The sequence below is a fragment of the Oryzias melastigma genome, linkage group LG14 (genome assembly GCF_002922805.2).
Source record: "Oryzias melastigma strain HK-1 linkage group LG14, ASM292280v2, whole genome shotgun sequence".
Lineage (NCBI taxonomy): Eukaryota > Metazoa > Chordata > Actinopteri > Beloniformes > Adrianichthyidae > Oryzias > Oryzias melastigma.
In genome coordinates this window covers 12,567,028-12,595,003 of record NC_050525.1, presented here as the reverse complement: position 1 = coordinate 12,595,003, position 27,976 = coordinate 12,567,028, and the positions used below count along the sequence as shown (strand labels likewise).

At 37.6% G+C, this 27,976-nt stretch overlaps 2 protein-coding genes across 3 annotated transcripts in view; both read right to left on the bottom strand.

Moving 5' to 3' along the window:
* Positions 1 to 281: 281 nt before the first annotated feature.
* On the bottom strand, positions 282 to 3,220 carry LOC118599609. Of its 2 annotated transcripts, XM_036215140.1 has the most exons (4): positions 2,518 to 3,196; positions 2,007 to 2,050; positions 1,600 to 1,923; positions 282 to 1,502 (listed from the first exon to the last, which is right to left on the bottom strand). In XM_036215140.1, the coding sequence occupies exons 2-4, from the start codon at positions 2,035 to 2,037 to the stop codon at positions 1,396 to 1,398; spliced, it is 462 nt and encodes a 153-aa protein (XP_036071033.1). In that variant the 5' UTR covers positions 2,038 to 2,050; positions 2,518 to 3,196; the 3' UTR covers positions 282 to 1,395. The 2 variants fall into 2 exon arrangements, with proteins under 2 accessions (XP_036071033.1, XP_036071032.1); XM_036215139.1 differs by lacking the exon at positions 2,007 to 2,050 and having other exon boundaries at positions 2,518 to 3,220.
* Positions 3,221 to 20,210: 16,990 nt separating this feature from the next.
* The window catches only part of LOC112142807 (forkhead box protein O1-A), a 21,664-nt gene continuing 13,898 nt past the window's right edge, over positions 20,211 to 27,976 (bottom strand). Inside the window, exons 2-4 of the mRNA XM_024266383.2 lie at positions 24,950 to 25,141; positions 23,657 to 24,822; positions 20,211 to 23,564 (exon numbers count right to left, since the gene is read on the bottom strand). Coding sequence (XP_024122151.1) covers positions 23,680 to 24,822; positions 24,950 to 25,141 — 1,335 coding nt within the window. The 3' untranslated portion in view covers positions 20,211 to 23,564; positions 23,657 to 23,679. The remainder of the gene's footprint in view (positions 23,565 to 23,656; positions 24,823 to 24,949; positions 25,142 to 27,976) is intronic.

The window sequence follows — 27,976 nt, the reverse complement described above, 5'->3', positions numbered from 1 at the left end:
AGATCTGTTTTGTCTAAGTTGATGTATTTGAAATAGAAACCAAAATAATTGTAAAATAAAAAATAGTATAATACAAACCCTGACTAAAAAGCAGAATAAAACTGTCTAGCTAGTGCGCCAAAAACAGTTTATTGACAGATTATCTCCACTTGTTTTGCAGGTTCTAATGGCATAGATCTGAAAATAACTAATTTATTGAAAACAAATACACTTTTCAGCAACACTGCAGTCAAATGTGGCCCAGATCTGTCCCACCCCACCACATTCGGGATACACAAATATACTCTCCACTGTTTAATTGGTTAATTAGAGAGGAATTCATGGAACAAAATGCCTCTTTGTTACATTGAGTCAGTTCAGTTTATTGTCATGATACAGTACATAACACAGCAGTGCTTTCAGTCTATGTGATTGTGCTTGTGCTACATAATCACCTATAGAACTATACATTTTTCTTAAGAAAATCCTCTTTATAATCAGAGAAAACCCTGCAATTTTAAAATCATATTCCGAGTACATTTCTAAGTAGAACTGTCACACCCTGGATTTTATTCATAGCTTTGAAGGAGCAAGCCTGAACATGACGGCGTCAGGCACAAGTGAAAGGCAAAATCAGATCACAAGGTGTTTTGGTTTCCTGTATATCATCCGTATGTAATATTGCAGTAAGACTTTGCAGCTCATGCATGTGGGTTTGTGCTCTCTAAGGATTGTTTCTGAAAGTTACACTCAATTGCATTCTTTGTAACTATTCCAAATCTTATTAAGAAAAAAAAACACAGCCGGTCTTTGAGTGGACTTGTGTGCCCTGTGTCACAGCGCTCCTCTCCTCATGACTTGATGAGCAGCCAGGAAAAGACACAAGGGACAGATTTCCGTCCAGCAAAATAGATTGCTTGTCTTAAATAGTGCTGGAACTCAGTAATAACTCACGCTGTGGGGAGCAATGTTGCATCATTATTAGAAGTTTGCTGATCACCTTGCAGAAACAGATACGATCTGTCGTGAATACGTAATATTCATAATAGTTTAGACTACAATTGCTAAAACTGGGTGTATATAGTGAACAGCATACAGACTCTCAGATTTAGAGCTGAGTCACATTCATGCTTTTAAAGTTGTAAGCAAATCTGTCCGGAATTTGATTTAATCCCGGGAGATTATTACTACCGCTTAAACAGCTGCTTGTATTTGTGAGTACAAAGAGTACGCAGCCATATCTGTGCTCATAATTGAATGCATATTGTAGATAATTCAGCCCTATGACATACCAAATATATAGTAATAAATACATTCAGTTTCGATTATTGCACCTTGTGCATACACACAACTTGAGGGAGAGTCCAGCATTCGTCACCAGAGGATGCAGTGTGAACATATGCGGTTGCTCCTGCCTCACAGCCAGTGGGTTTCCAGCAGCACAGGTAGTGTCATCAAGGTCAGCAGCAGGCCACTGCAGCTTTGGAATAGGACACTCCATGCTGAGCAGGGGAGGAGGAGCACTGCAATAAGAAGAGGAGGAGGATGTCGTATTTTTGCACATAAAATAACAGGAAGCTGACTGCTGTGGGGGAACAATGGCCAAGAAGGGCAGCTTACTTTTTTCCACCACTGAAGTTTTGGTGGCTGTGCCTGACTCAGCTTGTTTGATGTTGCAGGTGAAGTTGGACTTGCCGTTGGGAAGGTTTTTGAACAGCAGGCGGCAGATGTTTCCCGGGAAGAGGCGGGCTTTGGCGCGGTTCTTGAAGGGCGCGTGCTGCTCCTCGTCAGGGTCGGTGGTGTCGAGGAGCCTTTCACCTTGCGTGTACTTGCAGAAGGGTTCCGGTGACTCCTGGGGGAGCGCATATTTGCAATCCATTCTCAGGTGGTTCTCCCCGATGGAGCAATACATCAACTGAACCACTTTCTGAGCTGATGCAAACCCTGGAATTAGTGCGACAACAGATTTTTTAACTTTTTTGTGAGTCAGAAATATTAAAAAATACTATTTATGACAAATATCTTACCAAAAAGTAATACTATCGTAAAATGGAGCATCCTCCCAAGTGTCCTATTAAAAAAAAAAAAAAATCAAAGCAGCATTTTGTTAAAAAAAAGTCTTTGTTTTTGTCTCTCGGGTTAAAACAAATATAGCTTGTTCTGCTGTAGGTTGAGGTTTCAGGAAGATCACATTTCTGCAGCCTTAACCCAACACACCAGAAGTCCCCTCAATAATCACAATACAGTCCCAGTGTTTACGCTGCAAAAACCTCAACTGCAAACTTCACTGGTCAGTTGCCAAGACTGACGCATTTTTTCTCCACAGAATGCAGGCTGATTTATTCACCTTCTGAATGAGTGAAAGAAAGTGCATGAAGCAAATCAACTGTATTCATTTGTTGTAGTCAAATTACTGCCAGAGTGCAGTTTGAGGCAGATATTTCCTCCAGGGCAGGTAGAGAGAGAATCGGCCTGAACAGAGCAGCATGATGCACCACAAGGCTCAGTCTATAATGAGAGTTTAAGAGTCGTTCTCACCTTCTCTGGTGCGTTTTGAGTCCTCCTCAGTGCTCTGCAGTGTGATGCCGGGAGTAGATACAGTAGAGGTCGGCTTATAGAAGAAGAGGGGAGAGGGAGGGGGGACAAAAAGAGGGAAGGGAGGGGAAAGAAAATGCTGCTCCGGTGGACTTTGGGGACGTTTCTCAGGACAGTGTGAGGATTTGTGGATTACATCACTACACTTTAACATGTGGCGGCGTTTTACACAGATTTAGATTTCTGAATGACCATTTAAAATAAAGGGGTGGGTGGTGTGAGATGTTAATAAGCTAAGAAAGACGCCTCAGATTTCCTTCTCAGCGACAGCATGAAATGTGTCAGCGGTTTCTCTGCAGCTTCTACTACCTCACATTTGACTGCATGAAATATGAACGCGCTTTTATATGCTCTTATTAAATCGCCTGCTGCACAAACATCAGAGGCAAAACACACCCAAGAGTGTTAAAACACAATAAGTTCACCAGGAATAAAATAACATTGTTTGTAGTGGGAAAAGGCACCAGGAAATTCTCAAAAACTTGTGCTATAGCAATTTAAAAAGCAGGATAAGCTCTAAAGAAGACGGTAATGACAAAAAACAAACAAATATCTATATATATTATAATACATTTTAAAATGAACACAAATCTATGAGAAATCAATGTAAATATTGCGGAATAATCTCAATTGGACACTATAAACCTCCAATCCAGAACCCTTTAACACCGGAGCTCCAGTGTTTATGTTCTTTGATATAAATCAGGGGTGTCAAACTCAATCGCACAACGGGCCAAAATCCAAAACACACTTTAGGTCGCGGGGCAAACAGAATAAACATTTATTGAACTCTCTAAAACTAAATTTTTAAAAGCGTAATTTTCTAACATAATTATGAACTATAGCATTACCTGCGATAATGCTAGTGTGAATGCTGTAAGCTGAATTTGGCCGCTGAAGATGCTAGTGCTGATAGCTGAAGATGCTGAAATTGATAGCTAAAAACACTGAAGCTGATAGCGGAAAGTGCTAAAGCTAATAGCTGAAAACACTGAAGCTGATTGCCAGCTAAAATGTAAGCTAGATGCTAAATATGCCTAAAAAAACTAAAAAAAAAAAAAAAAAAAAACGTAGGTTAGCCAAAACAGCTAGCATGTTGCTAAAATATTAGCTAAACTCCAAAATAGCCTAAAAAATCTTAATAAATACTAAAATAGTCCAAAAAGCTAGCAAAATGCCATTTTTATAGTTTAAAACCGTAACTTTTTAACATTATTATGAATAATTAGAACAGGCAGGAATATTATTCCAGAATAAATCAACTCAAACCTTAATTTTACTCTCTAAAAAAATACATTCAGTCAACATTATACAAGTTAGAAATAAGTGCAAGATAACATCGGTCCATCAATAACAATAAAATAAAATGATCTGGAGGGCCGATCCGGCCCCCGGGCCTTGACTTTGACACGTGATTTAAATGGTAAATGGTGTATTCTTATATAACACTATTTACATTCTTGAGCACATGGAAACAGTGCTGCATAGCTTACATCAAATAGTTCTAAGTCGACTATAAACTCGCCTGTCCTCTTTCTTTGTTCTAAATGATGTCTTGGTCGCCTACTTAAAGTAAGTTTGAGAGTGAGCAGAGAGCATAGTTTTGCAACATTGAATATAAAAAGGAACAGGGAAAGTTCTATGTTGGAAAATTCCCAGAGCTGATCCCACACTATCCTCTGGATCTCCTTCACACAACTCATCTATTTTGTCAAGGTCTTCCTGGACAGCTGCTGAACCACCGCCACGCTGCAACAGTCTCCAGAGACCCCCCACAGAAATGTTCCAGAAATCTTCCTACTTTCTCCAATCCCAGCGAACGAAGAAACGAGTGGCTTCCTGCCACCTTCTGACGTCTGACATATTAAAACTCGTGTTCTTTAAATTAGCTGAAAAAGCAGGTTAAGGTGATCCCTGCCAAAAGCGTTCATTAGGGATTCTGTTGCTGTAATCCCTGCTGCTCTGCTGGTACACTGCAGATGAAACACAAGACATCGCCTACTCCTCATGAACAACACTCTGTACTTGGAGTATTTTTAAATAAAACTACCACATCTTTGTTTGACTTTAGCCTTCCAGGCCTACAGAGGTGCATATTCCTCACCCACACGTCATCTATAGACGTCCTTTGGACTGCACAGATCTATAAATGTTTTCAAAAGAATAGAAACAGTGAACACATATTCCAACACACTGTGGTTGATGAAGCGTGCTTTGTTGCTGCTATCCCACGTCTCTAATGGAGTCCACCATCCCGCCCATCTCTCAGCTCATGACAGCTCTGACAGGCTGCAATCCCCAGAATGAGATGAAGCACACATGAAAAATGGATGAATGAAGGCAGTGACAGTCAATTACTTTTATGAAAGTTTTGGTGGTCCATCCTGACGGTACATTGCGGTTTAAAGAATGTTCACAGAAGACTTCTGTAAAAGCTTCTGCGACTGCAGTCTAAGAAAAACAGTGAGAAATACGAAAACACATCTGCTGACCTGACCTACAGGGAAATCAAACGGCTGTGAGACAAATATACTTTGATCAAAATGAGACGGATTCACACGGAATGAGCCATTTTCTCAGTGGAGTCAATAGAACAAAGGGTTGGCCAGCTGCTCTATTATTATTATTATTATTATTATTATTGGAGAAATGCTTCAAAAAGTGTTTTTCTTTTTCATGGCTAAAAACCAGGAGCGAAAGTCTTAAATCCGCTGGACAGTTTAGTGTTTTTGGCTGAAAGCTCCTATGACTAACATTCTTCTATGACTGACGTAAACCTATAGAAATACTGAGAATAAACAGTTTGGGTTTGGACTTTATCTGATCACAAACCGAAAACTCAACTGGCTTCCTGTTTGAGGCTTGTTTAATAAATACACTCAGAAACCAGGTCAGTTCTCCAGATTAACAATGAATTGCTTTTTGCACAAACGTCTTATTCACTGCAACGAAACATTATTCACACCAACAAATGTTTTTTTTTTACTTGTGCTGCTACATTTGATGATAGTTTATCTAGAAGCTTTCCATTTTTACCTTTTTATTTTTCAAATTTCAGATAAAAAATAGCACTCAAACAAGTTCAATTGTTAAATCCTCAGCTCTTAAATGTCTCAACAGTTTTACCAGGTTTGTTGTCCTGTTACATTTTTTTTTAGATTTGGAAAACATGCAGTTAAAAATGTAAAAAAGAAAATAGAAAGTGAAACATTTGCAATAGTTAAAAATGTTAAATAACTATTGAAATGTTTGATTTGTCCTGCTTTTTTTTAAATACAGATTTGACATTTATTTGAACATTTATTTTTGTAAATAAAGCTTAATCAAAATGTGATTGACTAGCCTTGAACAGGTAAATAAAAACATACATTCATTGCACTATTTTATATCCAGCACACTGACTAAACAGCTAAAGCTTTAGAATTATGTATTATAATTATTGAATGTATACATTATTTAATATTTTTCTCAAACTTGCACTCAGTTGTTTAGCATATCTAGCATTGCAATCATAAGCAACCTGAAGCACCAAATGTTGCAATTCACTAAATGACCACTAGAGACTGGTTCCAGAAAGGAATGTGTTTTTCCATCTTATGGTAAAAAGTCTACCTTTACACGGTTGGACCAAACAAACAGAATTTGCTCAATTGTCCTTGTTAGGAACTTGTTGGGTTTCCAAGATACACTTCAGATTTCATTTTTTACAGATCAGAATGCTGCAAAGCCATCCATTTTCAGAATGTATTTTTTCTCTTTCAGGGTCACAGGGATGTTACTTATTCAGCAACTCGAGAGCAAAGGCAAAAAAAGTCCTCTAACAGTTCAGAATTAAGTAGCAGGAATTGTCGGTCCAGTGAATTTATGTTTATGATCATTATTACAATATGTTAGCGAAACAGTTGCAACCTCAAAGATGCAGAGATTGATATTCTAGTCAGAAATGGAGACCTGGACTTAAAACTTGACCTCAGTGGGACTTGAGGGTTAAACTCTGGTACTTGTGAACATTGTTTATTTAATCCATCCTGTCAGATCTCTGCTGTGTTCCTGTTTTTCTTATTTAAGCTAGTGCAGAAACACAAAAAGGCTTATCTTAAAGTAGCCGTACTGTAATTTAAGTATTATTTTAAATTTAAATATTTTATATATCTTTAAATTATATAAAAAAAACATGTTACCAGACTTGTTTAAACTTTAAGACTCGAGTTTGCAACTTTACTTGAACTTGTAAGCATAGACTAGGATTTTACTAAAGTGTTTTACATTTCTAACTACAGTCAAAGTCAGTTAAAACTTGTAATCAGTTCTTTTTTTATTTCACATGTTGACATTTTGTCATTCATCAGTGTAAATAATTTTCTATTAACTTCCAAATTGTTTTTTTCTCCACAAATGTAATAACGAAATATAAAGAGAGATTAGCTTTTTTTAAATTTTAGATTAAAACATATGTTAGCCTAGAAACTGGGTTCATCAGTTTACATAGTTATGATTTTTTGGTTATTTTTTCATAAAATATAAATGATAGCACAAAAAGTTTTTTCTATTTATGGGTGAAGCCATTTGTTGTCAAAAAATTCTTACCTTTTTAAAATCACGACAACAGGAACTTCCCAAACGACCTGGCAGTATCAGAAGATACTGGAGGAAAACTTTCCCTCCTCATCTCGGAGGCTGCGCATGGGACATTTCAACATGACAACAATCCAAAACACAAGGCCAAGTCTACCTGTCAGTGGTTACAACAGAATGCGGTGAAGGTCAGTCTTTTGAGCCACTCTGGGGAGATCTCAAACAGGCAGTTTAAACAAGACAGACCAAGAATTTAAAGGGATTTAAAGTGTTCTGCCAAGAAGAATGGACTGCTTTACCATTAGATAAAATAAAAGAACCTCATCCACAATGACCACAAGAGACTCCAAGCCGTTGTTGATGCAAACGACGGTAATACAATGTAACAAGAACTGGGGTATGTAAACTTTTGAACAGGGTCGATTAGGACGTTTCAGTTGTCATTTTGATCTAAAAAGATTTTTTTTACAATAAATGGCTACCCTCAACCATTAACTATGAGTTGGGAAAAAGTTGTTGTGTTATTATTCATATTCAAAAAAAAAAAAGACTAAGAAATCCTGACTTCTTAAATTTATGAGCACAACTGTGGTTTATGTGACTCTTCCTGTTTTGTCCAGCAGAGGGAGCTGTTGAGCCAAACGCATGAGAATCCTGAATTACTTTCCCAAAAAGAAAAATAAATAAATAAAAGCTATTCAAAAATACTAGGACAGGAAATTGAGACTGTTCGTAAAGTAAATGCACTAAGTTCTGCGTTATTACAATTTTAGGTAACATTACATTGTTTTCACTGAGGTGTGAAATCCAAAATAAAGAATAATTATTTTTTTCACAAAAACAAACATTTGTAACGTTATATAGATAATATAATATAGATTGGCTATTTTATCCTATTTCCTAATTTTTATTTATTTTTATTTTTGGCGTCTACTCTACTATCTGAGTCTGCCTGTGTGTTTAAGCGAGGACGCAGTCCTCTGCAGCTGAAACCCGCATTCCCGCTCATCAGCAAAGCGCAGTGGAGAGCTGCACGTCAGGTAAGACCCGCCGATTCATATCTCCGTCTTACAAATATACAAAATAATAAAGGGGGGAAATCGGGACGAGGTGATAGAGGAATGGGCAGTAAAAGCAGAGGTTTGCATGCAGCCTCTGCCTCCTCTGTCAGGCTGTCCTGCAGCTGCAGAGGACACGGTGCGCGCGCACCGGGAGAGCTCCTGCAGATTGGCGCAGTGCAATGAAGCTGCATGGGCGTAGGCTCATCTGCATTTGGGCTGCGAGGGGCATCAAGGCCCGCTTTGACTGTGTGGGATTGCAGTGACTCTACAGAATGATGCTTCCTTCCATTCTCCGTCATTGGAGTTCCTGAGGACTCAAATGTGTGCCTGTTTGGTCCAAAGAGGTTCTGATTCTGTACGTTAACTTCCCTTATGTCCCATGCTGAACTTCTAAAGTTGACGGGACGTGAAGCTTTACCCGGACACTTCACCATGGAGCTCCATCTGCTAATCGCGGCCTGCATCCTCTTTGGCAGAGTGATGATGACGCACCAATATCACAGTATGTCTTCTTGTTTTGTGTGCTCCTGGTTTTAGTTTGTCACAGTCCTGGGAAGAACACTTGATTATGTTATTTCCTAAACATGAACAAAATCTGTTATATCACAAGTTAAATAATGATGTCCAAGCTCATTAAAAAATGTAATAAAAATAGTTAAAAAATATCACATTTCTTGCATTTTCTTACCAGGCTTTTATTTCAAATTTCACTATAATATTGCCACTTCTTGCTTTTTATTTTTATTTGGCTTAACGTTTTCTAAATTATGAATAGAAACCCTCTTGTCAATACCTTCAGATTATTTTTTTTACTCAGGGATTAATTATTTTGATTTTTTTTTTCAATATTTCACTCCAGCTACTTTTATATTTAACGTCAATTTTTTTCATTTTTGGGAAACATTCAGATTGCATTTGAGCTCTAATGGAAGCTTGGAGCTCAAAAAATAAATAGTAAATAAAATATAGATAAGGCAGTTCTAAAGTCCAGGTATCAGCCACCAAACACTCAAAGAAGATGCAGCTTCCACAATCATCACAGTGGAGATGTGGAGGATATTAAAATCACTTAAGATTTCCATTAAGGCCACGTGTTCATATGTTAAAGAACTGCATATAACTGTAGATTTGGATGATATAAAACATTTTTTATCGTTTATGTAGGACACAATATTATATGAAAACAACTGTTCAAATTTAAAGTATTTATGTGAAAAAAAGCATAAAAAACTATATAAAATATGAAATGAAATAACTTCATAGTTGTGGAATTATATACATTCATTTCTTCCCACTAATTTTAATTCAATTAATCAAACTATATTTGACTTAATTTAATTATGTATTTAATAAATCTATTTGTGACTTATTGTATTTCTGGAAAAATCGATATTAATTATTTTAAGTAATTACTCTGTTGAGAGGTTGACATCTTCTTTCATGTTTGTTAATTTGTTTGTTTTGCAAATCTGCTCAGCTGGTGTGTGTTTTTATTTTACTGTTTTATTGTTTTAGCTTTGCTTTTTATCCGGTGTTTTTTATTAGTTTGTGTAACTTATGATATTTTTATCTTTAATTGTTTTAACATTTTATTTTATTTTTACTGTTTTTTTTTACTTTTAATGTGCAGTGCCTTGTTTGACCAAGCCCATTTTGAGGAGCTATATAAATCAATGAAACTTAAACTTAAGTTTAAACAAATAAAGTTTGTTTTAAACCAATGAATCAAATCAAATTATGATAGTTCCACCATATAGCCAGCAGGGGGCAGCAAAGCACATGCGTTGTTCTGAGAAAGATCTTTGGCTACTTTAAATTATTTTTTAATGTTATTTTGATCCAGACATGAAGTATTGAAGCAATACGTGAAGTCAACTTGAAATCTTTTTTTTAATTTTAAGTTTATTTATGTTTTATAAAGTTACTGTAGCTGCTTGTATATTCTAAAGAACTCTTTTACTCACATGTGCATATTTTACTAAGATCTAAACTGCAGGTAAAAGGATCTTGTCCACTTTTTGAGATAATACATGTATATGATCTCTCCACTTACTAATTAAAGCACATTATCTTTTATTAATATTAAAATAATTAAAACAAGAGCTGTCCTGTATTCTGAGTTCCCCTTTTGCATATTTTTATTTTTCCAGTGAACCCCATCTATACATATTTCTTTACACCACAAGGGCCCCAGATGTTTCCCTGTCTCACTTATCTGGAGAGAAATGTCAGGGTGGACTGTGAGTTCCTGCCCACCAACCAGGTCCCGGGCCCGTACTGTGAGTACCGTCAGGACAGCCGGCTGGTGGGCAGCACCTACCCCAACATGGTCACCTACGTGTCCACGGACGACCGCAGAAGAAGCAACGTCAGCCTGGTCTCTCCCAATCTGTGCCGCCTCACCTGGGCCCCGATGGCCGACGAGAAGCCCTACACCTACACCTGCAGGGTTTATGAGGGCAACAGCTGGAAGGAGAACAGCATGGCGGTTCATCACAGTGAGTCCTCGACTTTTGGTCTCTGCTTCTCCCTGTAAAGCTCTATCTAAACCACCATCCTCTGTTTCAGGAATCATTCCCATCTGCTGTGCAGTCAGTGTTATGTTCAAATCAGCACCGTGGTTTTTGACGCTGGTGATCTCACTTCCTGTGGCCGTGGGTCTCATGAGTCCTTGAGCTGGAAGTGTCACAATGGGGACAACTGAACGGACATTATGGACAAATATTATCATTATAATCAAAGAAGAGGCAATGAGATCCTGAACCTGTTGAAACAGCAAAGCTGCTGAAGAATCGTGTCTTCTACTTTAAAAAAAATAACACTTAGTGATCAAGTGAACGCACTTTCACCTTCAAATGTGTTACAGCAGTGGGAGGACAGAGAAACCATAGCAAAGGAAGCACTTATGTGTACACGACCTTTAATGTTATATCAAAAATAAACTCTTAAAAGCTTTTAAACCCTTTATGGTGCTTTATTTAAGGAAAAACATGGGCTATCACTTTAGAATTTTCCTCTCATGCGTTCAGAAATGATCGTTGTGGATGCAGCTGAAGCTAACCAGATGTTTGTCTCTAACTCCAGCGTGTTTTCAGGTAGATTTTATGATGATGATGCTGCTCAGACACTGCCGTTTGCTGGCTCTGAGCCTCTGATGGTGTTTGTTTGGCTGTTTTTGTCTCATCAGCTGTGCAGCACTTTGTAAAACAAACTCATTGTGTTTATTAATTTTCACAACTCTCGTGTTAACTTCATGACGAAGCAGGAAAATCACTATTATGGTTTAAATAAGCAGCATTTAAAGGTCACTTGCTGATTTTTTTTTTACTTTTTTTATGTGTCTTTAGAAAAAGGTCACAACTAATGAATAAAAAACATCATCCTTAAAGGCTTGTGGTATTAACCATCTTGGATGGATATTTAATTGCAAAATTATGATTTCAGATTAAAAAAAAGGTTATTAAAATGTATTACCCACTCTAAAACAAACATAACAGAACAAGTGTTAATATAGTCATCTCGGTGACAGGCCACCTAGTGGTCATTTGGTGAACTGACCTCACTTCATTTATTTTCATTTTTAAATGAGGCTCAAACAGGAAGTTAAATTGCTTTGTATTTGTCAAGCATACAAACAGTATTATTAATTTATATTAGCCGTGTTTTATCATAGTTAGGGAAATTGTGGAGATGAGAACCATTCATGTTTAAAATGTGCAGTTAAATGTTTAATGTCAGAGCTGCACAAAATTGTAAATAAGGTGTGTCTCAGGAACTCAAAACTTTCCTAAACCTGGCTGTTTGACTAATAATTCCAAAAATAACAAACGCACTGATGAACTGGTACTAAACGTGTTTCCACTGTTAAGCTAATCTTCCTATCGTCTCACAGACACTTTTTGACACAAGCACTCCTTTTCAGTAATAGATGTAACTCATCATAAATCTTGACAACGAATTCCCACATCTCTGATTGACTTTTCCTTCAAAAATACCCCCTATTCATTGAATTATTGCTCCATGTTCTGCACTGTGAAAGGAGAACCACGAGAATCAGGTAAACTCTATCTCTAAATGTTTAAATATTTAAACACTTAATAGTTTCTTTTGTAGCTTATGTCTGTTTGTCACTAAATCTGCAACCAAGCATTGAATACTCCAATTTTCCTCTTTCTTTATGATTTAGTTTTGGATGATGTGGTTTTGGACCTGGTGGTGTTCAGTTATAGATCTAGAAATCACTTTATTCTCGATTGTGACGCAAAAATTAGGAAAGAAAAGCAAAATTTAACATCACAAGTCTTTTTTTATTTTATGTCCACATCATAGACGTTGATTGCCCACACTCTGTGACTTCTGCATTTATCCAGAAAAAGTGCAGATCAGCTGATAAAAATGAGGGCATCTGACAGGAAATGTGATGTGTCGCATAGCAGGAACTGATTTAGCAATTTTGGTGTGTTCAGTTTGACACTATTTATATGTATTAATATTCCTCATCAACAGCTTGTTTCATTTTTTTTATTATTTTTATGTCCTCAGTTAAAATGTTTAACGGAAAAGACCCAGTAGGATTTGCTAACCTTTAGCCAAAAATGTCTTTTTTGTTCACATCACTTTTCATTGTTTCATTGTTCAACCACAACATGTGAAGTTAATAGTGTAACCAAACTGTAACAAATAAAGGTTATGCATTCCAGTGATTTCTCTGCCCTGTTTTGATGGCCTTTCAGGTAGAAAAAAAATTAATTTACCTTGAAAAATGGTTGTTACGGCATATTATCCCACTATAACCAAAAAACTGTAAATATTGAGGCTTGAATCTGTTTAATTTGAATTAGCATCTCTTGTACTCTAAAGTCTCCTATTTTCCATTATAGTTTTTTTACTGTTTGAATGAGTTTTATCAAACACAACTATATATTATTGTCTACTTTGATAGAGATAAGCTCACTTTGAGAAAATACAAAAAATATCTGGCTACATTGAAGTGCACCAGGAAACACCTCAATGGGTAATAAAATCATTATTTTTTTCTTATCTTTGCATATTGTAAAAACTGAATCTTACGTAAGTAAAAAGACACTCATTTCAGACAAATTTCTTATAATCTTATCAAGAAAATAACAAAACATGACCAGAATAAAACAAAAATTAGACATTTTTTCTTCCTCCACTGGAAGATTTTTTTTTTGCTTTTTTAAAATAAAATCTGCCAATGGGATACAATTTTTTGACAATGTTTCAATGTTTCAATGTTAAAAAATGCGTATTTTTGCACATTTTTTGTTCAAAATCTGAAGTATTTTAGCCTAGCATGTTTTTTTTAAATAATACTTTGACACATTTTTGACATCTTCAGAGACTTTGCAAAGAAATCTGCAGAGAAAATAAAACATGACATCCAACATTACCACTCTCTATTTTCTTTGAGCAGGTCAAGGCTGGATAGAAATTATTTCTAACATGAACAATGTGATACATATTCTTGTAAACCACAACTATGTTTGTTAGAAGATCCGTCTGCTAGATCTCCTGGATATGGAGAGAAAATAGACTCACCCCAAATCGTGTGTGTAATCCTCGATTTGTATAACTTTGGTTTTGTGTGTGCGTAATTCTTGATTTATGTGATAGGAATAGATAAACCATCCATCCATCTTCTTGACCGCTTCTTCCCTTTCGGGGTCGCGGGGTGCCGGAGTCTATCCCGGCTACTGAAGGGCGAAGGTGGGGTACACCCTGGACAGGTCGCCAGTCCGTCGCTGATAGATAAACCAATTTAAAAAAATAAATATTTAGGCTTTTTCATATCAATGAATGGGCATATTTGTTTAAGAAAGTGGGAAAATGTCAAGTTTAAAGTTCAAAGTGGGTGATAAGAAAACTCTAATGACCCAGCATTCTGGCAGCATTTAAATGCATCACTCACGGATGAATCTTAAAGATGTGAAAAGAGTCTCACATCAGATTTGTGCTCAAATGTGTTTTTTGTGTGTGTAACAAGCAATTTGTGTGTAACTTTTAATATTTGTGCATATATTTAGTTTCAAGCTGTTGTAATTTTAAGTTGTGAGTGTGTAAATTGTATTTTTTTTTTAATTTTGCCCTTTTTGTACATGTGAATACACAATTACAAGTACACAAAGTTATGCACAAAATGTAATGTATGGTTACAAATCAAGAATTACATTGGCTGCTAGACTAATTCTGAGTAATTAAGTCCCCACATGTCTCAGTATAAGGACTGGATTAAACTCACGACAGAGTCTGCTTCATTTGAAAGTCTAATCACTAAGATAAACAATGTCCAGGTTAAAACAGACCAAACAAAGAGTCTCTTGTGTCATTTATTATATCACATCTTCTATACCATGTTCGTTTTCTCTTGTATTGATCGCTTATTCTTGTAATTTTTGTTCTATGTTTATTGTGTGAAAAAAATCTGTAAAAACTTTATTAACAAAAGGATTTGATTGATTATTTGATTGTTAAAACTTTAGGAATTTTGGAGGAGTTTTAAAACTTGTAAACACTTCCAAAACCAGTGATCTCGAGTAGTTTAAAGCTCAGACTTATGGGTAATTAAAGCTCTAATTTTTCTTGCTTTCTGCTTAAAGAATCGTGTGATCAGGCTGCTGCCAGGTTGATCTAATCACAAATGAATCTTTATTTGAACCCCCCCTGGGAGATCCCAACATGGGCTGCATCTGCCATTCTGGGTGTGCAAGTGCATACCATGCTTTGTGTTATCAAAGGTCCAAGAGCCCAAACCGCCTAATTTCCTGGCTTTGCGTCTGGATCACACAGATAAATTAGCCAAACCCTCACTTGCTGCGCGGCCACTCCAGGCAGTCCGCAAAGGTTCATCTTATTTGTACAGGCAGGGCTGGAATAATCTCCATCAACCCTCGTGTAGGGTATAGAGCCAGCCCTTTTCCACCCCATGCAGATGTTAATAAAAGCTGTGTTGCTTTTTCTATGAGTCAATTAGGAGCAGAAAACAGGAATGGAGTCACAGCAGGACACATGTCTGTCATGAGATCATGTTTGTGGAGCAAATCTGGTTTGTGCTGCAGAATAAGCCCTCCACTCACAGAGACAAAGACAAAAGCTTGTAATTTGGTAAATTGCTGCCAGAGGTTATTCACAGACTACAGTTATAACCTCATTTTCTTTTATATTTAGCATATAGGGCTTGAAGTTCTGCACCACTGATCCTTAGTCGTTTCCACTACAATAATGAACATAAAACATTTTGGGAAACAGCAGCAATTTCCAAAAATCAACATTAAATATTAAAAAATGAAACAAAATTAGACACAAAAAAGGTAGATACTATGTGACATCACTGATTGGTTGAATACATCTTCAATGTCCTAATACTACTGAAATGTTATAGTTAGGACAGTGCATATCGAGTATTGTTTAATGTTAAATAACTCAACTGAAATGATGTTCAAACGTCATCCTTTTTTCTATCTTTTGTATGTTGTATATTCACACACAGTGAAGGACTTAGCAGTTTTGGGACCTCAAGCGAACAATAACATGAGGCCTTCTGCAGTAGTTGTATTGATCAAATCAGTCAGGTTATAGTAAAGAAAAAAGAAAAACAAAATAATGGAACTAAACAGTTCACTATGCAGTGGCATCAATTAGAAAGAAAAAAAGGCAAATTTTCAAAATTACAGTTTTCTGCCTTTTGTCTCCTTTTCCAACAATGGAGCATTAAGGTGCATTCACACCGAACGCGATTCGCACAGCGGAAGCGGCCACTTTCAATGTTAAGTCAATGATATAGACGTGAATTGAGGCGATCTAAAGTCCCGCGGCGTGATTTGACCGATGAGCGCGGCAAAAATGTAAATATCTGACGTTTGACAGGACGCCACATCTCATCTACCAATCAGGTAGCTCCTCCCACACATGGCCGCAGCGTCAAGCTCAGGAACACATTTTTTGACATGCAACAAGTAGCGAATACGCCGCGCGGCGGAAGAGGGATGGGCCACGCAGAATTATCACGCAAATCGTATCTGGTGTGAATGCACCTCTAGGGTCACCATGAAGGAAAATATATATTAATATAGGAGAATAAAGTTGTAAAATGGAGAAAATAGGTCAACATTTCACAAGAGCAAAATTACAAATTTATGACTACAGACATTTAATTTTTGAAACAAAAACTGATAATTTAGCTACAAATTTAATTCTCATAACTACCGGTATACAAATTTATTCTCATATAATTTTGATTTTTTTTCTCAAAATTCTATCAGTTTATGACTAATCCAATTTTTGACCAATTTCTCATAATTTTACAACTTAAATCCTGAATAATTTAGGCTTTACAAATATATTTTCTTTATTTTTTTCTCATAATTTAATGACCATTCTTGTATGATTTTGATTTTATTCTAATAATTATCCGACTTCAAATACTGCCCTTTTTCTCAATAATTTAATGACTTTATTCTATAACATTTTGATTATTTCCTCATAAGTCTGTGGTCCTTTTTCCTGTTTTGTCTTTCTGCACTTCCAGAAGTAAAGCAACAAATTTTTGCTTTCTCTTTAACTTTTTCTTTCCGCTTTGTTTTGTTTTATCTCTTAAAGTCTCTCTGGACTTTCTAGCTTGGAATATTCCTTCCTGCAGAAGATCTGAGGGAGGACAAAATACTTTCATATGAGCAGTCTTATGTCATTTCAGGGATTTGGTTTTTTATGACACAGTTAGATAATAATCGGTGTGAAAATTATGGTATACATTTTTATTATGCACTCAGCTCTGGGCCCACTTTTGGGTAACGGTAAGTCTGCCCCTGTTCACACACAGTTGGTGACATTTAAGTAAATTTGATGTTTTTCTGAACTTTCACCCAAATCTCCCAACTTTACTGACTACTGAATGTTTCTTGCCTGAAATAAAACAGTTTTCCATCAACAATGACATAACACAGCATTTCTATTAACATATATTAAGCTCATAAACCCAAACAGTGTTTTATTTTTACTCCATGATATGAAAAGAACACTCAAAAGGGTCCGTGTGCATTCTAAAATGAACTGGTGGGGTCATTCAGGCTACACAGCTGATCTTTATGGAAATGTTACAGCCAAAAGGCTACACAGCTCAACATGAAACAAAGCCTCAGAGAGTCGTGTTTGCACAAAAACAATTCCTGTGTTTTTGTGCAAACTTGACTCTCTTACGGCTAACTTTTTTCTTGGGTGCACCAGCACAAAGTGTTTGGTGCGCCCACCTTCTGGACCACATTTAACTCAGTACTTAACATGGCCACTTTCCTTTTTATTTGCTGTCAATATCGGCTTTAAGATTTAAAAATGATTAACTTACAAACATATTTGAAACACATTTCTACAGTAATTATAAACTACTAAATTTATATAGAATTTTAAGGACTTGATTTATGAGCATCCAACCTTACATGTTACTTTCCAGGGCTATGAGTAAAAAAAGTGGGTTTATTATCCTTGCTTTGCTCCAATTAATTACAGATTACTAACGTAGAGCGCTCACAGGCAGCCAATGAGAGCCGCAGAACAACGACCCCAAATACTGTACAGTCAGTCATTCCAACTGTTGTCAGCGTAAAGAACAACAAGAAGTAGAAAAAGTCTCCACAAACTCTTGAGTCATCCTGGAGTGTGTCTGGGATGACATGAAGAGACAGACGGATGTGAGAAAGCCAACATCCACAGAAGATCTAGTTCTCCAGCAACGTTCCTTCAAAAACTGTATCAAGAAGAACTGATGCAACAGTACAGAATAACACTTTCATTGTTTAATACACACTCACAATAAAAGGACAAACTCCCAGAGCAAATATCACATCAATCTGAAATCTCAGTGAGACTCAGAGAGAAGAAAAATGATGGAAATCATAATTTGTTGGGGGTAAAAACAGCCTTGTCTCCTTTGGGGTGATTACCTGGAAACTATTTGTGGCAATACGCCATCATAGCTTTACCTTCTATTGAAATCTGTTTCATTCTTCATTACTAGTGTGCATAAACAGAGATGTTAGCTGTAGGTTGCATGCCTTGGTGGGTTGTTTTCAAGCTGAGGTCTGTTTACGCTGCAGAAGGAAATGATGCTTGTCATCTCGTGAAATCAGCTCCAATCACGTCACCCACCTGAATGGAGTTATCTCTCACAGAAGTGAACCAAAGTGAAAGCAGGTGAGTTCATGGAGATCTGAAGGTGGAGTCTGGACTTTTGTCTGAATCTCACGGCAGAGAAACAGGCAAATCAAAGCTCCTTCAGGGTTTGAACAGTGAAGCACTCGGTGACCCGGGATGATGTGGATCAAAGCATGTGGGCCGCATTTGTGCTTAATCACGGGTGTCCATGTTGCATGAGCCTCATTGCTCACCCTCGGTTTCATCGACTAAGACGATCTCCCGCAGCAGATTAATACCTTCAAGTCACGGCACAGGCCCGGCTGTTTTTCAAAGCTGTAGTCCAGGTCCTCCAAAAAATCCAAACCCAATCAAGTCAAGTTAAAACATTTCAATGGAGACACTTTGAATCCTAACAGACTGCAGCTCTTAGGGATAACAAGCTTTCAAATATTTATCCTCCTGCATGTCGTTGTATTTCATTCATTATTCTCAGTGTTTATTTCCATTGTACATGTAATGGAGGGAGATTTTAGGTTTTCTTTGCTTTAAAAAAATGGTAAAAAGTTAAAGATGAAAAGGATGATAGCCCACTAACCTACTTACTTACTAACTTTCTTCTGAAGTTTTAAATTATTAACTGGAGCAGATGATCTAATATACGACAACAAAATCTGCCACCTTACAATCTATTTGTCATATAATCCAACTAAAAATATACTTATAAATTTAGGTTCCAATGTCAACAAACACAGAAAAAAGGACAGATTGAAGAATCAAACGAAAGGAAAAGGAAAAAAAGAAGTTCAGGAGACTCAAAACCGACTTTGAATAAACGTGTAAATCCTTAATTTTCTCCCAAAAATATCATTGATATGACCCTGAAATCAAAGCATCTCATAGTCTGACGTGACTGGTGATCTCCAAACAGCACAAAAGGTGCTGGTCTGAGCTGAAGTGACAAAAACTTGAGATCTAAAAATCCTCTTCGTGTTAACGTCAACTCTGCAGCGAGCTGTGGGAATGTTTATCTAAGCAGAGGAATTCTGAACAAACCTATACACTACAGGAGGGTCAGCTGACTGAAAACAACTGTTTTTAAATTTGATTATTTATGTCAGAATCAAATTCATACATTTGGTACATTACAGTGTTTGAGCACCAGTTTAAGAGTTTTAGTCTAAAAATGCAGCTTTGACTTTAAAAATACATTTCTTTAAATTACTTAAAGAAATTATTTTGATACTTTCAGCAGAAACAAGGGTGTTTGTCATTGATGAGCTCAGTAGATGTGGATTTAGAACTAATATATCACATAAATCTCTGAATATTTTAGGAATAATATACAATGTTTAAGTTTTTGGATTTTCTAACTGTGTACAGCAACAGTGTTGCTAATGCAAATCCAAAATCATTTCTTTTTTTTTTTTAAACAAAGACAAAAAAAAAAAAAAACACTCAATAAAAATATCTATCGCTGAGAAATTACACATTAGTTGTTTTGAAACCCCATTTGACACTCATTTAACTACCCACTGCATGGAACCCTGAAAAGCCTGCTAAATCACAGATTACTTGGAATTAAGAGGCTATTTTTTAATTATTTGACAACAAAAATCACAATGTCCTTTTTTTATGTTATATAAATTGCACCAATGATTTTGATAAGTCTGGGTTCGAAGACCCTTGACGCTGCTGTGCCCTGTGCCCCTCAAGTACAGGGTTGTGTCAGGAAGGGCATCCGGCGTAAAAACTCTGCCAAATCACTGATGCGAAACAGTGGGTGCTGTTACGCTGTGGCGACCCCGAAAGGGATAAACTGAAAGGGATAAGCCGAAAGTTAACTACTACTACTTCTACTGCCCCTAGTGGAATGATGATGAACTACAGGGCAGAAAACATGGACCACAGTTGAATCAGACATGCATGTATCTAATGTGATAAGGGTTGTTACATAGGGTTAACATTATAAAGACAGTCAGACATTTGTTTGGCTCTATTTTTCTTTAATTGCAAAGTTGGTTGATGCATTCAAAACCTGCATTTTTGTCTAAAAACATGATATTGTGAATATAATTGAGAACATTGTTTTTCTAAATAAAAAAAAACAAAATAAAGATTAATTATTTATGTCAAGCTTAGAGCCTCTTTTTGCTAATTATTCTGGTTCTACCATGTTTCTAATTTTAAAACAAACTTTTTTTTTGCAATTTCAGATTTTATTCATCATTCTTCTTATTAATTTTTTATAAGATTCTTCAAGTATAAGAGTTCTGGCAGATGAAGCCTTTTTCTGTTTATGTCATGAAATGACTCACTTCAGCATTAATCAAACACAGAAAACAAATAAATGTATACATTGTCAAAATGAAGAAAAAAAGTTTTAATGGAAAAAAAATCCCTTCAGCACTTCAGAGGTAAAATATTTTGAGGTACGAGAACTCATATCTGCACTTATAATTAGAACTGAAATATGTAAACAAGCATGTCTGTCAGGATAATTACACACCAGTACATGAAAAGTATTCTAAGAGTCATGTACAAACTACATATGGCTAAGAAAATGACAGTTTGTACAACAGTATATGTCTGAGGCACGTAAAAGAGGTGCTGCTTCATGATCCAGTAAAAACAGTCGCTCCTTTGTGAACAACCGCTGTAATCGCCAGGTCACAAGCAAACCTATTTACTGTGTTTACTCAATATTATCAACTATTTTTATCACTTCAAGATCCCTACATTAACTCTTGTTCTTTTGTTTTTAATCACAAAACAAAATCTTCCTGTCTCCCATGTGTCCCTTTTCAGAAAAAGAGATAAGAAAAACAGCAGCAAAAATTTTACAGACATTTACAGATGATACATTATCCACTTAAATTGATCAAAAACATGATTACATAAAAGAGCATAAAAAAACAAAGAACATTTCTCATTTACTGCATAAAAACACAATAATCATAGAAAGAGTTCTTTAAAAGGCAGCCTTTTGCAATGTCCTTCTTTAGAATGATTACAAAATAAAGATTACATGATAGTTACTTCAATACATTTCATATTTTCTAGACAACATACACACTTGTTTCTTAAAAAATATCTACAATAGAAATACAATATGAATAAATACCTTCATAAAAAACGGCAATGGTGACATAGACTGAAGATTTTCTATACAAAAGCACCATTTTTTCATATCTAAACTTGTTATAAAGAAAGGTTTGCTGATGTTAAGTAGATTTGTCTAATGTGGTGTGATTCCAACCAGAAGATCCAAAGGTTCTGAAAGTTCCTTCTCGCCTACATAAACTCTGGAATCTAAACATTACGTAAAATTGACTTTCAGCTTGAAACAGAAGCCTTGGAGAACACTAAAGCTGTCAGTAGCCATGCAAAAATGTAGAGTTTACGGCTATATGTCAGCCAGATTAAAGGCCCACTCCGTGAAAATTGTGTTTTTGTGGCATTTCTCTCATGATGGAGGAGATATATATATAAAATTACGCTGTTGGGGATGTAGAGGCTGCAAGCTAGCGGGAGAGTGTAAACGGGTGATGGGAAGGGGATGGGCTTACTCATTGCCTAGAGCAACTCAAAGGTAAATTTAAAATGAACTCCGGCCGCTCTGCTGAAGCAATGTCCCAGAAAGCAATACAGGCTTTTTACACTTTTGCTAAAGACTATAATTAAATGACCACTTTTAAAAAACATCAAAAGATGATCAGAGTGGGACTTTAAAACGAAATAGTTTAATGATGATTAGTGATGCACCAACGCCTCGTTTCCACTGAGCGGTACGGACCAGACCAGTCCCCTCTTGGCCGGTTTAAAATTGTCCGGGCAATTCAAGTGAGCGTTGGACCATCACAGTGTAGCTGTGCGTCAAAATAATGAGACGACAGCGAAAGAGAAGCTACATCGGCTGACTTAGAAACAGAAAATTAATAAGATAACCCGAAGGATAATTATAATCCAGAGCAGATGTTTATGAAGCTGGCCTCTACGCTGTAGAACAATCTATTGTTCTAAAAAAAAAAGAAAAAAAAGTTCTTTATGTTAAACAATATTCCAGTGTTCTTCAATAAATGTTTTACAAAGCACAACCAGAAGTGTTTTTAATATGGATCGGTAAGACATTCTTTTTCCGCGGGGGTTGGGGGAGACAAAAACGGGGGAGGAGGGGTTTCTCCATTTTTGCGGATTCAGCATCTCCCAGGTCCCCACCCCCCGCAAATATGGGGCAATACTACAGTATATGTAAAGAATTTATTATTCTTTGCAAGAAGATTATGCGGGGTGAGGAAGAATAAAGCTGAAAAGAGGACAAAAAAAAAGCGCTGGTAGGACGCTTCTTGTTGTGATACCTTTGTGCCAATCAATAATTTATATTGTGTGACGACAGAATCTCCACCCTAATGGGTCCATTCCACTTTTCTATGGACCGCTCAGTGGAAACAACACTTAATTGGTTGAGGTTTCTGTCATCCCGATTTATGGATGTCAAAAATATTATAAATTGCTTTCAACAGGACTCATCAGATCACACGTTCTGAGGTGAGGTCTGTGTATATACATTTTTTAAAACAGCCGAACATCCACCATAATTTCCTGAAATTCCATTTCTGCAGCACAGCCAAAGAAACTCCACATCTACTGTACGCTTAGAGCAGCAGTTCTCACAAATTCATTGCTGTCAATAATGAGCCCTTTTGACAAATGCTTGTAAAGAGTGCGTCTGGACAAAGCTCTAGTGAGCTTGAACAGCCCAAAGCTGTAACACAACAAACGATTGGTAGATGTAAACATCTAAGTAAATAGCTTTGCTCTAACAATTACCTGGTCTATAAATTCAAATGTCAATGTGAAAAGTTGAACTTGTTCCTCATCTACTAGACATCGAAATCCAAGAGCAAGTCTTACCTCAAAAACTTTGGTTTATTATTTTCATTTAAAACTTGGTTTCTTGATGTGTCCTTGTTACAATCACACATTTGGCTCATCAGTGTCCAAAAAACATTGTCGACTAAACTGTGAAGTTTACTCTGAGTTTAGCAGTATTTCTCCAAAGATAACAGAGAATGTATTCTAGGATTCTGAGAATTGGCTTGTTGTGTTGGCACATGGTATGTTGTCAATCCCCTCACAGAACCCGACGGTGGCGGTTCATGTCGAGTTTCCTCTCTTTGAATGAAGGGAAGCGACGTCGTGCCAAACCTGTGGAAATAGTACAATAAATGATCGGATAAGACCCGCTCTGACTGTGCTCTATTCCAGGAACTTCACTCTCACAAGAGTCGTGGTCTCACCTGTCTCTGGAGTAGCAGGCTTCCTATCCTGATACCCAGCTGTGTGTGGTTGCTTTCACCCTCTCGGGAAACCCGTGGGCTCCGGGGTCAAAGTTAAAGTCCAGGGCGCCTCCGTCCATCAGAGTGTCGTGGAGGACAGACTCCAGGTCACATTCGAGCCTCTCGATGGACACGCTGTCCAGGTCACTGGGTAGCCGCTCCTGATGATGACCCCGCTGGTGGACAGGATTTAGGTCTCGGTAGCTGCTGCTGTAGCTTGCAGAGAAATCATTAGTGTGTGCTGGGTGTCCATGGGGCGGCTGCATACTTGTTCTCGCCCTTGTCAATTGTGGGGGGGCAGCTGAAAAACATGGAATCATGCTAGAGCCGTTCAAGTCTCTAGGAGCAGCGGAGCTGTGATCATGTAAAGCTCGTGGGTTTACTCGAAGAGCTGGGTGACTCTGGAGGGGGGTCATAGTTTTTATGCCGGTAGGACACCCCAAGTGGCTCGGACTGTTGAATGTGGGAATTCTGCAACTTCCCCTGGATATTTCCGCCCCTTTGGGATTACAAGATGTCATGGTGTCCCTGCTGGCATCTGCATCTGCTGTCAGCAGCTCTTTGAGGAGACCTGCTGGACAGATGTACTGGTTCTCATAAGCTCCAAATCCCGGTTTGGTCTCTGGAAGTGTCTGCATGGGAGCAGGGGACAGAGAGTTCATCCTGACCTGGCCATACATGCACTCATGGTATTCTGAGGTCAATGCAGTTGGGCTGTAGGAAGTGCTCTTAAGCATGGCAGGGTTTGAGGAATGTGAGGACTCTGAGCTCAGCTGGTGGGCTTTAGGAGACAGGAGGTTCAGGTTATCCAGCAAATTCTCCATGACATGTTCAGAGCCACCTTGGCTCATGGACCCAGACCTCTCGGAGAGGCTGGGCAAGGTTATCTTGGCCCCTGTTGCTCCAGGATACATCATGTGGCCATCAGACTCCACCAGGTCATCGTGCTCTGAGGTGAAGGGTGAACAGTGGCCGCTCACAGAGCTGGCGTCTGAGCTTGTGCGCGCTCGGAATGAGCTCCAGGCTTCTAAGCCGTCATTACTGTGGGAGTTTGGGCTTCCCAGCCAGCTCGAGTACTGGGAGACAGGGCTGCGTGATCCCCCTTCAACTCCTTCCTGCAGAGACATCTGGGGATTAAAAAAACACAAAAAAATCTGTCACGCCGGATTTGAAGCTGCCATGAAAATAAACCAATGGATAAAGTGGATCTCATTTTCTAAAGTGTAAGAATTTTGCGAGAAGAGAAAACTTTACTTTTTTCTTTGCCGCTCTTCCTCTGAACTTCACAAACTTATTGTTGTTGTCCATAGAGACTGCTCTGCGTCGAGGAGACTTTCCATTCTTTCCTCCCTCTGGGTTCAGCATCCACCAGGAGCTTTTTCCCGTCCCCTCATTCTGGAGACGCACGAAGCGACTGTGCAGAGACAGATTGTGTCTGATGGAATTCTGGAACAAAAAAAAAAATTAAAAAGGGATTGATTTCCACCTTTTTTCATAAAATGTTCACAGACACAGAGCAAGAAGCTAAAACAAATGAGATAATAGTTGATGCCCAGTCAAAATAATTTTAATTAACATTTAGTTATTTGATTAATAACCTGCACTTGATCTGATGAGGACAGTATTGTGGCAACTATGTGGAAAATATATATATAAAGTAATAACACTCATCTTCTCACTCCCTTTCAAGCGACAAATCAAAATCAACTTGACCTTATTTGATAACCATTATATTTAATGAGACATATGTGACCTGTGTCCGGCTTTGGAAAGGTGGCAAATGACAAAAACAGAGTGGATGGCCATTCTAAATAAAAGGATCAAAAACATGTATTCTAAGTATTATTAAGTTTTTCAAAAATAAGGATTTCCTCTTGTTATAGTAAGGAAACAGTGAAAATTTTGGCAAAGGCCGGAGTGCTGACGGCATTCACAATACAGGGGCGTAGCAAATAATTTTAGGGTCTCGATTTTTAATTTTAAAAGATGGATTAAGGTATTTTTGCAACGCTTAAAGAAGCTTGTATTGATGATTTATTAATGTCTGAATTATGATAACTATATTGATATTGATGCAGAAATTGGAGGGCAAGTGAGGGGACAAACTTTTGCCCCTGTAGCTCCGCCCCTGATTATGAGTAATTACAATGTCAAGAGGATGACATCATCTCCATTCATCTTAGTAAATTCTTCTGTATTTTTGAATTATTGAAATATTTGACATTTGTAATGGGTTTGATAAATCTAAGTTTTATAATATTTATTATATATAATATATATAATTATTTGTAATGCTTATAATAAAACAATAAATCAATTAAGTCAGTAAATCAACATGGTTTTAGGTCAAATTTACCTTCCTTTATTTGTTAGGTTAGGCTGGGATTATGAAGATATAATTTTCAGTTTGCAGATTTTCGTATGGTTCTGTTTGTCCTTTCTTATGTAACTGTAGGAATCTCTATCTAGTGAATAACTTAACTGTAAATAAAGTTTATGACTTGTTACGTCCTGCTGCTGCTGAATAACCTTTTTTTTCATCCAGGCCTGCGGCTCACCTGACAGGTGTGGCCAATGTCCCTTCATTGACACCTGCTGTCAATTTAAGACAGACAAAGCCACACGAAGCCAGGCAGGGAGCAGAGCAGCTGGATGGGGTTTAGTTAGTGTGGTTCTGGTTTATTTTGTTCTCTTTGACCCTTTTTGTCCACAGCAATCTCAGACTGCTGGGTTTTGTTATGTAAGTTTGGGGTTGGACCTTGGTAGTCTTGATTAACAGGCTTTGTTTATTTGTTTTCTTTAGGTAGTTTTGGTTAGGGTGCCCTTAGCAGAGAGCTGCTGACTCTGACGGTCAATGTGCCTGGGTCAGCAGTCTCCCCGATTTATTTTATTGTGGCCAAGGTTCCAACTCCCTTTTGATGTGTCTTTTTGAACCAACGCACAAATTATTTCATTTTGTTCTTTTATTTCAGGACACAGTGAAAATAAAATGGAATTTATAAGATAAATTTGAGGGGCTGTAAGGTAGTGGGAGAGCACTAGTTCTGGGCCGTGAACCGAAACCAGTCTAGTACTTGGACATGGAGTGCACCGGAACCCTAACCCTGTACCAGTTATCGAAACCTAACCTGGTTACCGGTTTGGGTCTGGTACTGGTACCGGACGCGTCCTGAGGACCAGTCCACGTCCGGTACCACATCCAGTACCGTGTCCCTAGGGTTGCAGACCCTTGATTTTAAGAACAGTCATTACTTCAAAAAACGACTAGTTGGGGACACCCAAGACGCCAATTTTGGACACATAGAGGTCCTTCGCCAAACCTCAATATGTGACTAGTTAGTACTGTGAATGTGTTGCGTAAACAGATGGATGACGGGGAAGGGGGTGGGGTTACTCCACACTCAAAATGAAATAATAAACTACTGAAGCTAAAAAACGTCCCTTTTTATTGATTTTGGCTAAAAACGGCATAATTCTAATTAAAAGAGCACTGGTAAGGCTTTTACAATGGATCAAAGGGAGTGGGACTTTAATGTGAAAACTCAAAGCTGACCAAAAACTGTCAGCATTTAAAGTCATAAGTGGAACATTTTCTGTATGTATGGCTGTCCTTCTCCCTTATAATTGCTGGTTTGAGTACTGGTAATATTTTTCCACCTATATTTGAGCACTTTTCAGAAGAAACAAGCACTACTACCCACAAACTGGAAACAAGAAAAGTGCGGCGCATTTCACTTTAAAAACAGAAGAAAACATACATATATTATAGCATATATAAATACACGTAAATGGTCAAAACTGCTAAATGTGCTCCTGAGGATTGTATGCACTGAACTGACAACTGAAAGAGCTTATTCAGAGTAGTTTAGCTTTGCTCCCTTTTTTGCGCTCAGTCAAATTTGTCCCTGTCCAAACATGTATACACCTAAAGCCTACATTCAGCCCATTTTCTCTAATACTATGTTATGAATCCGAAAAAGGGACACAGAGGCGCCTCTTATGGTTATTCTGCCAGCAAGACAAACAACGGTGGTGGAGGGACAGAATCACGGTCACAAAGTGCACAGATTAACTGTAAAACTTAGACAAAATATCCCTTTAAAATGCAACCTGCTGCAAAAGAGAGTGGATGCAACCAAAGAGGCACATGCAGCAGAAAACATACCAGCAGGGATTTTCCACTAAATACCCATGTGAACTAGAAAGTAGTTCCCCTGCAGTTAGTAAAGCCAGATGTCCCATCCTTAGCCTTCAGCATGAGACAGAATAGACGGCAAAAAA

What these genes read in the sequence shown, in the direction of transcription:
- LOC118599609 (XM_036215139.1), bottom strand. Translation starts at nt 2,728, where the DNA reads ATGTTAAAGTGTAGTGATGTAATCCACAAATCCTCACACTGTCCTGAG. An exon ending in CTCAAAACGCACCAGAGAAG is followed by an intron (nt 1,924 to 2,517) that starts GTGAGAACGACT and finishes CACTAATTCCAG; the next exon opens with GGTTTGCATCAGCTCAGAAA. An exon ending in AACTTCAGTGGTGGAAAAAA is followed by an intron (nt 1,503 to 1,599) that starts GTAAGCTGCCCT and finishes TTCTTATTGCAG; the next exon opens with TGCTCCTCCTCCCCTGCTCA.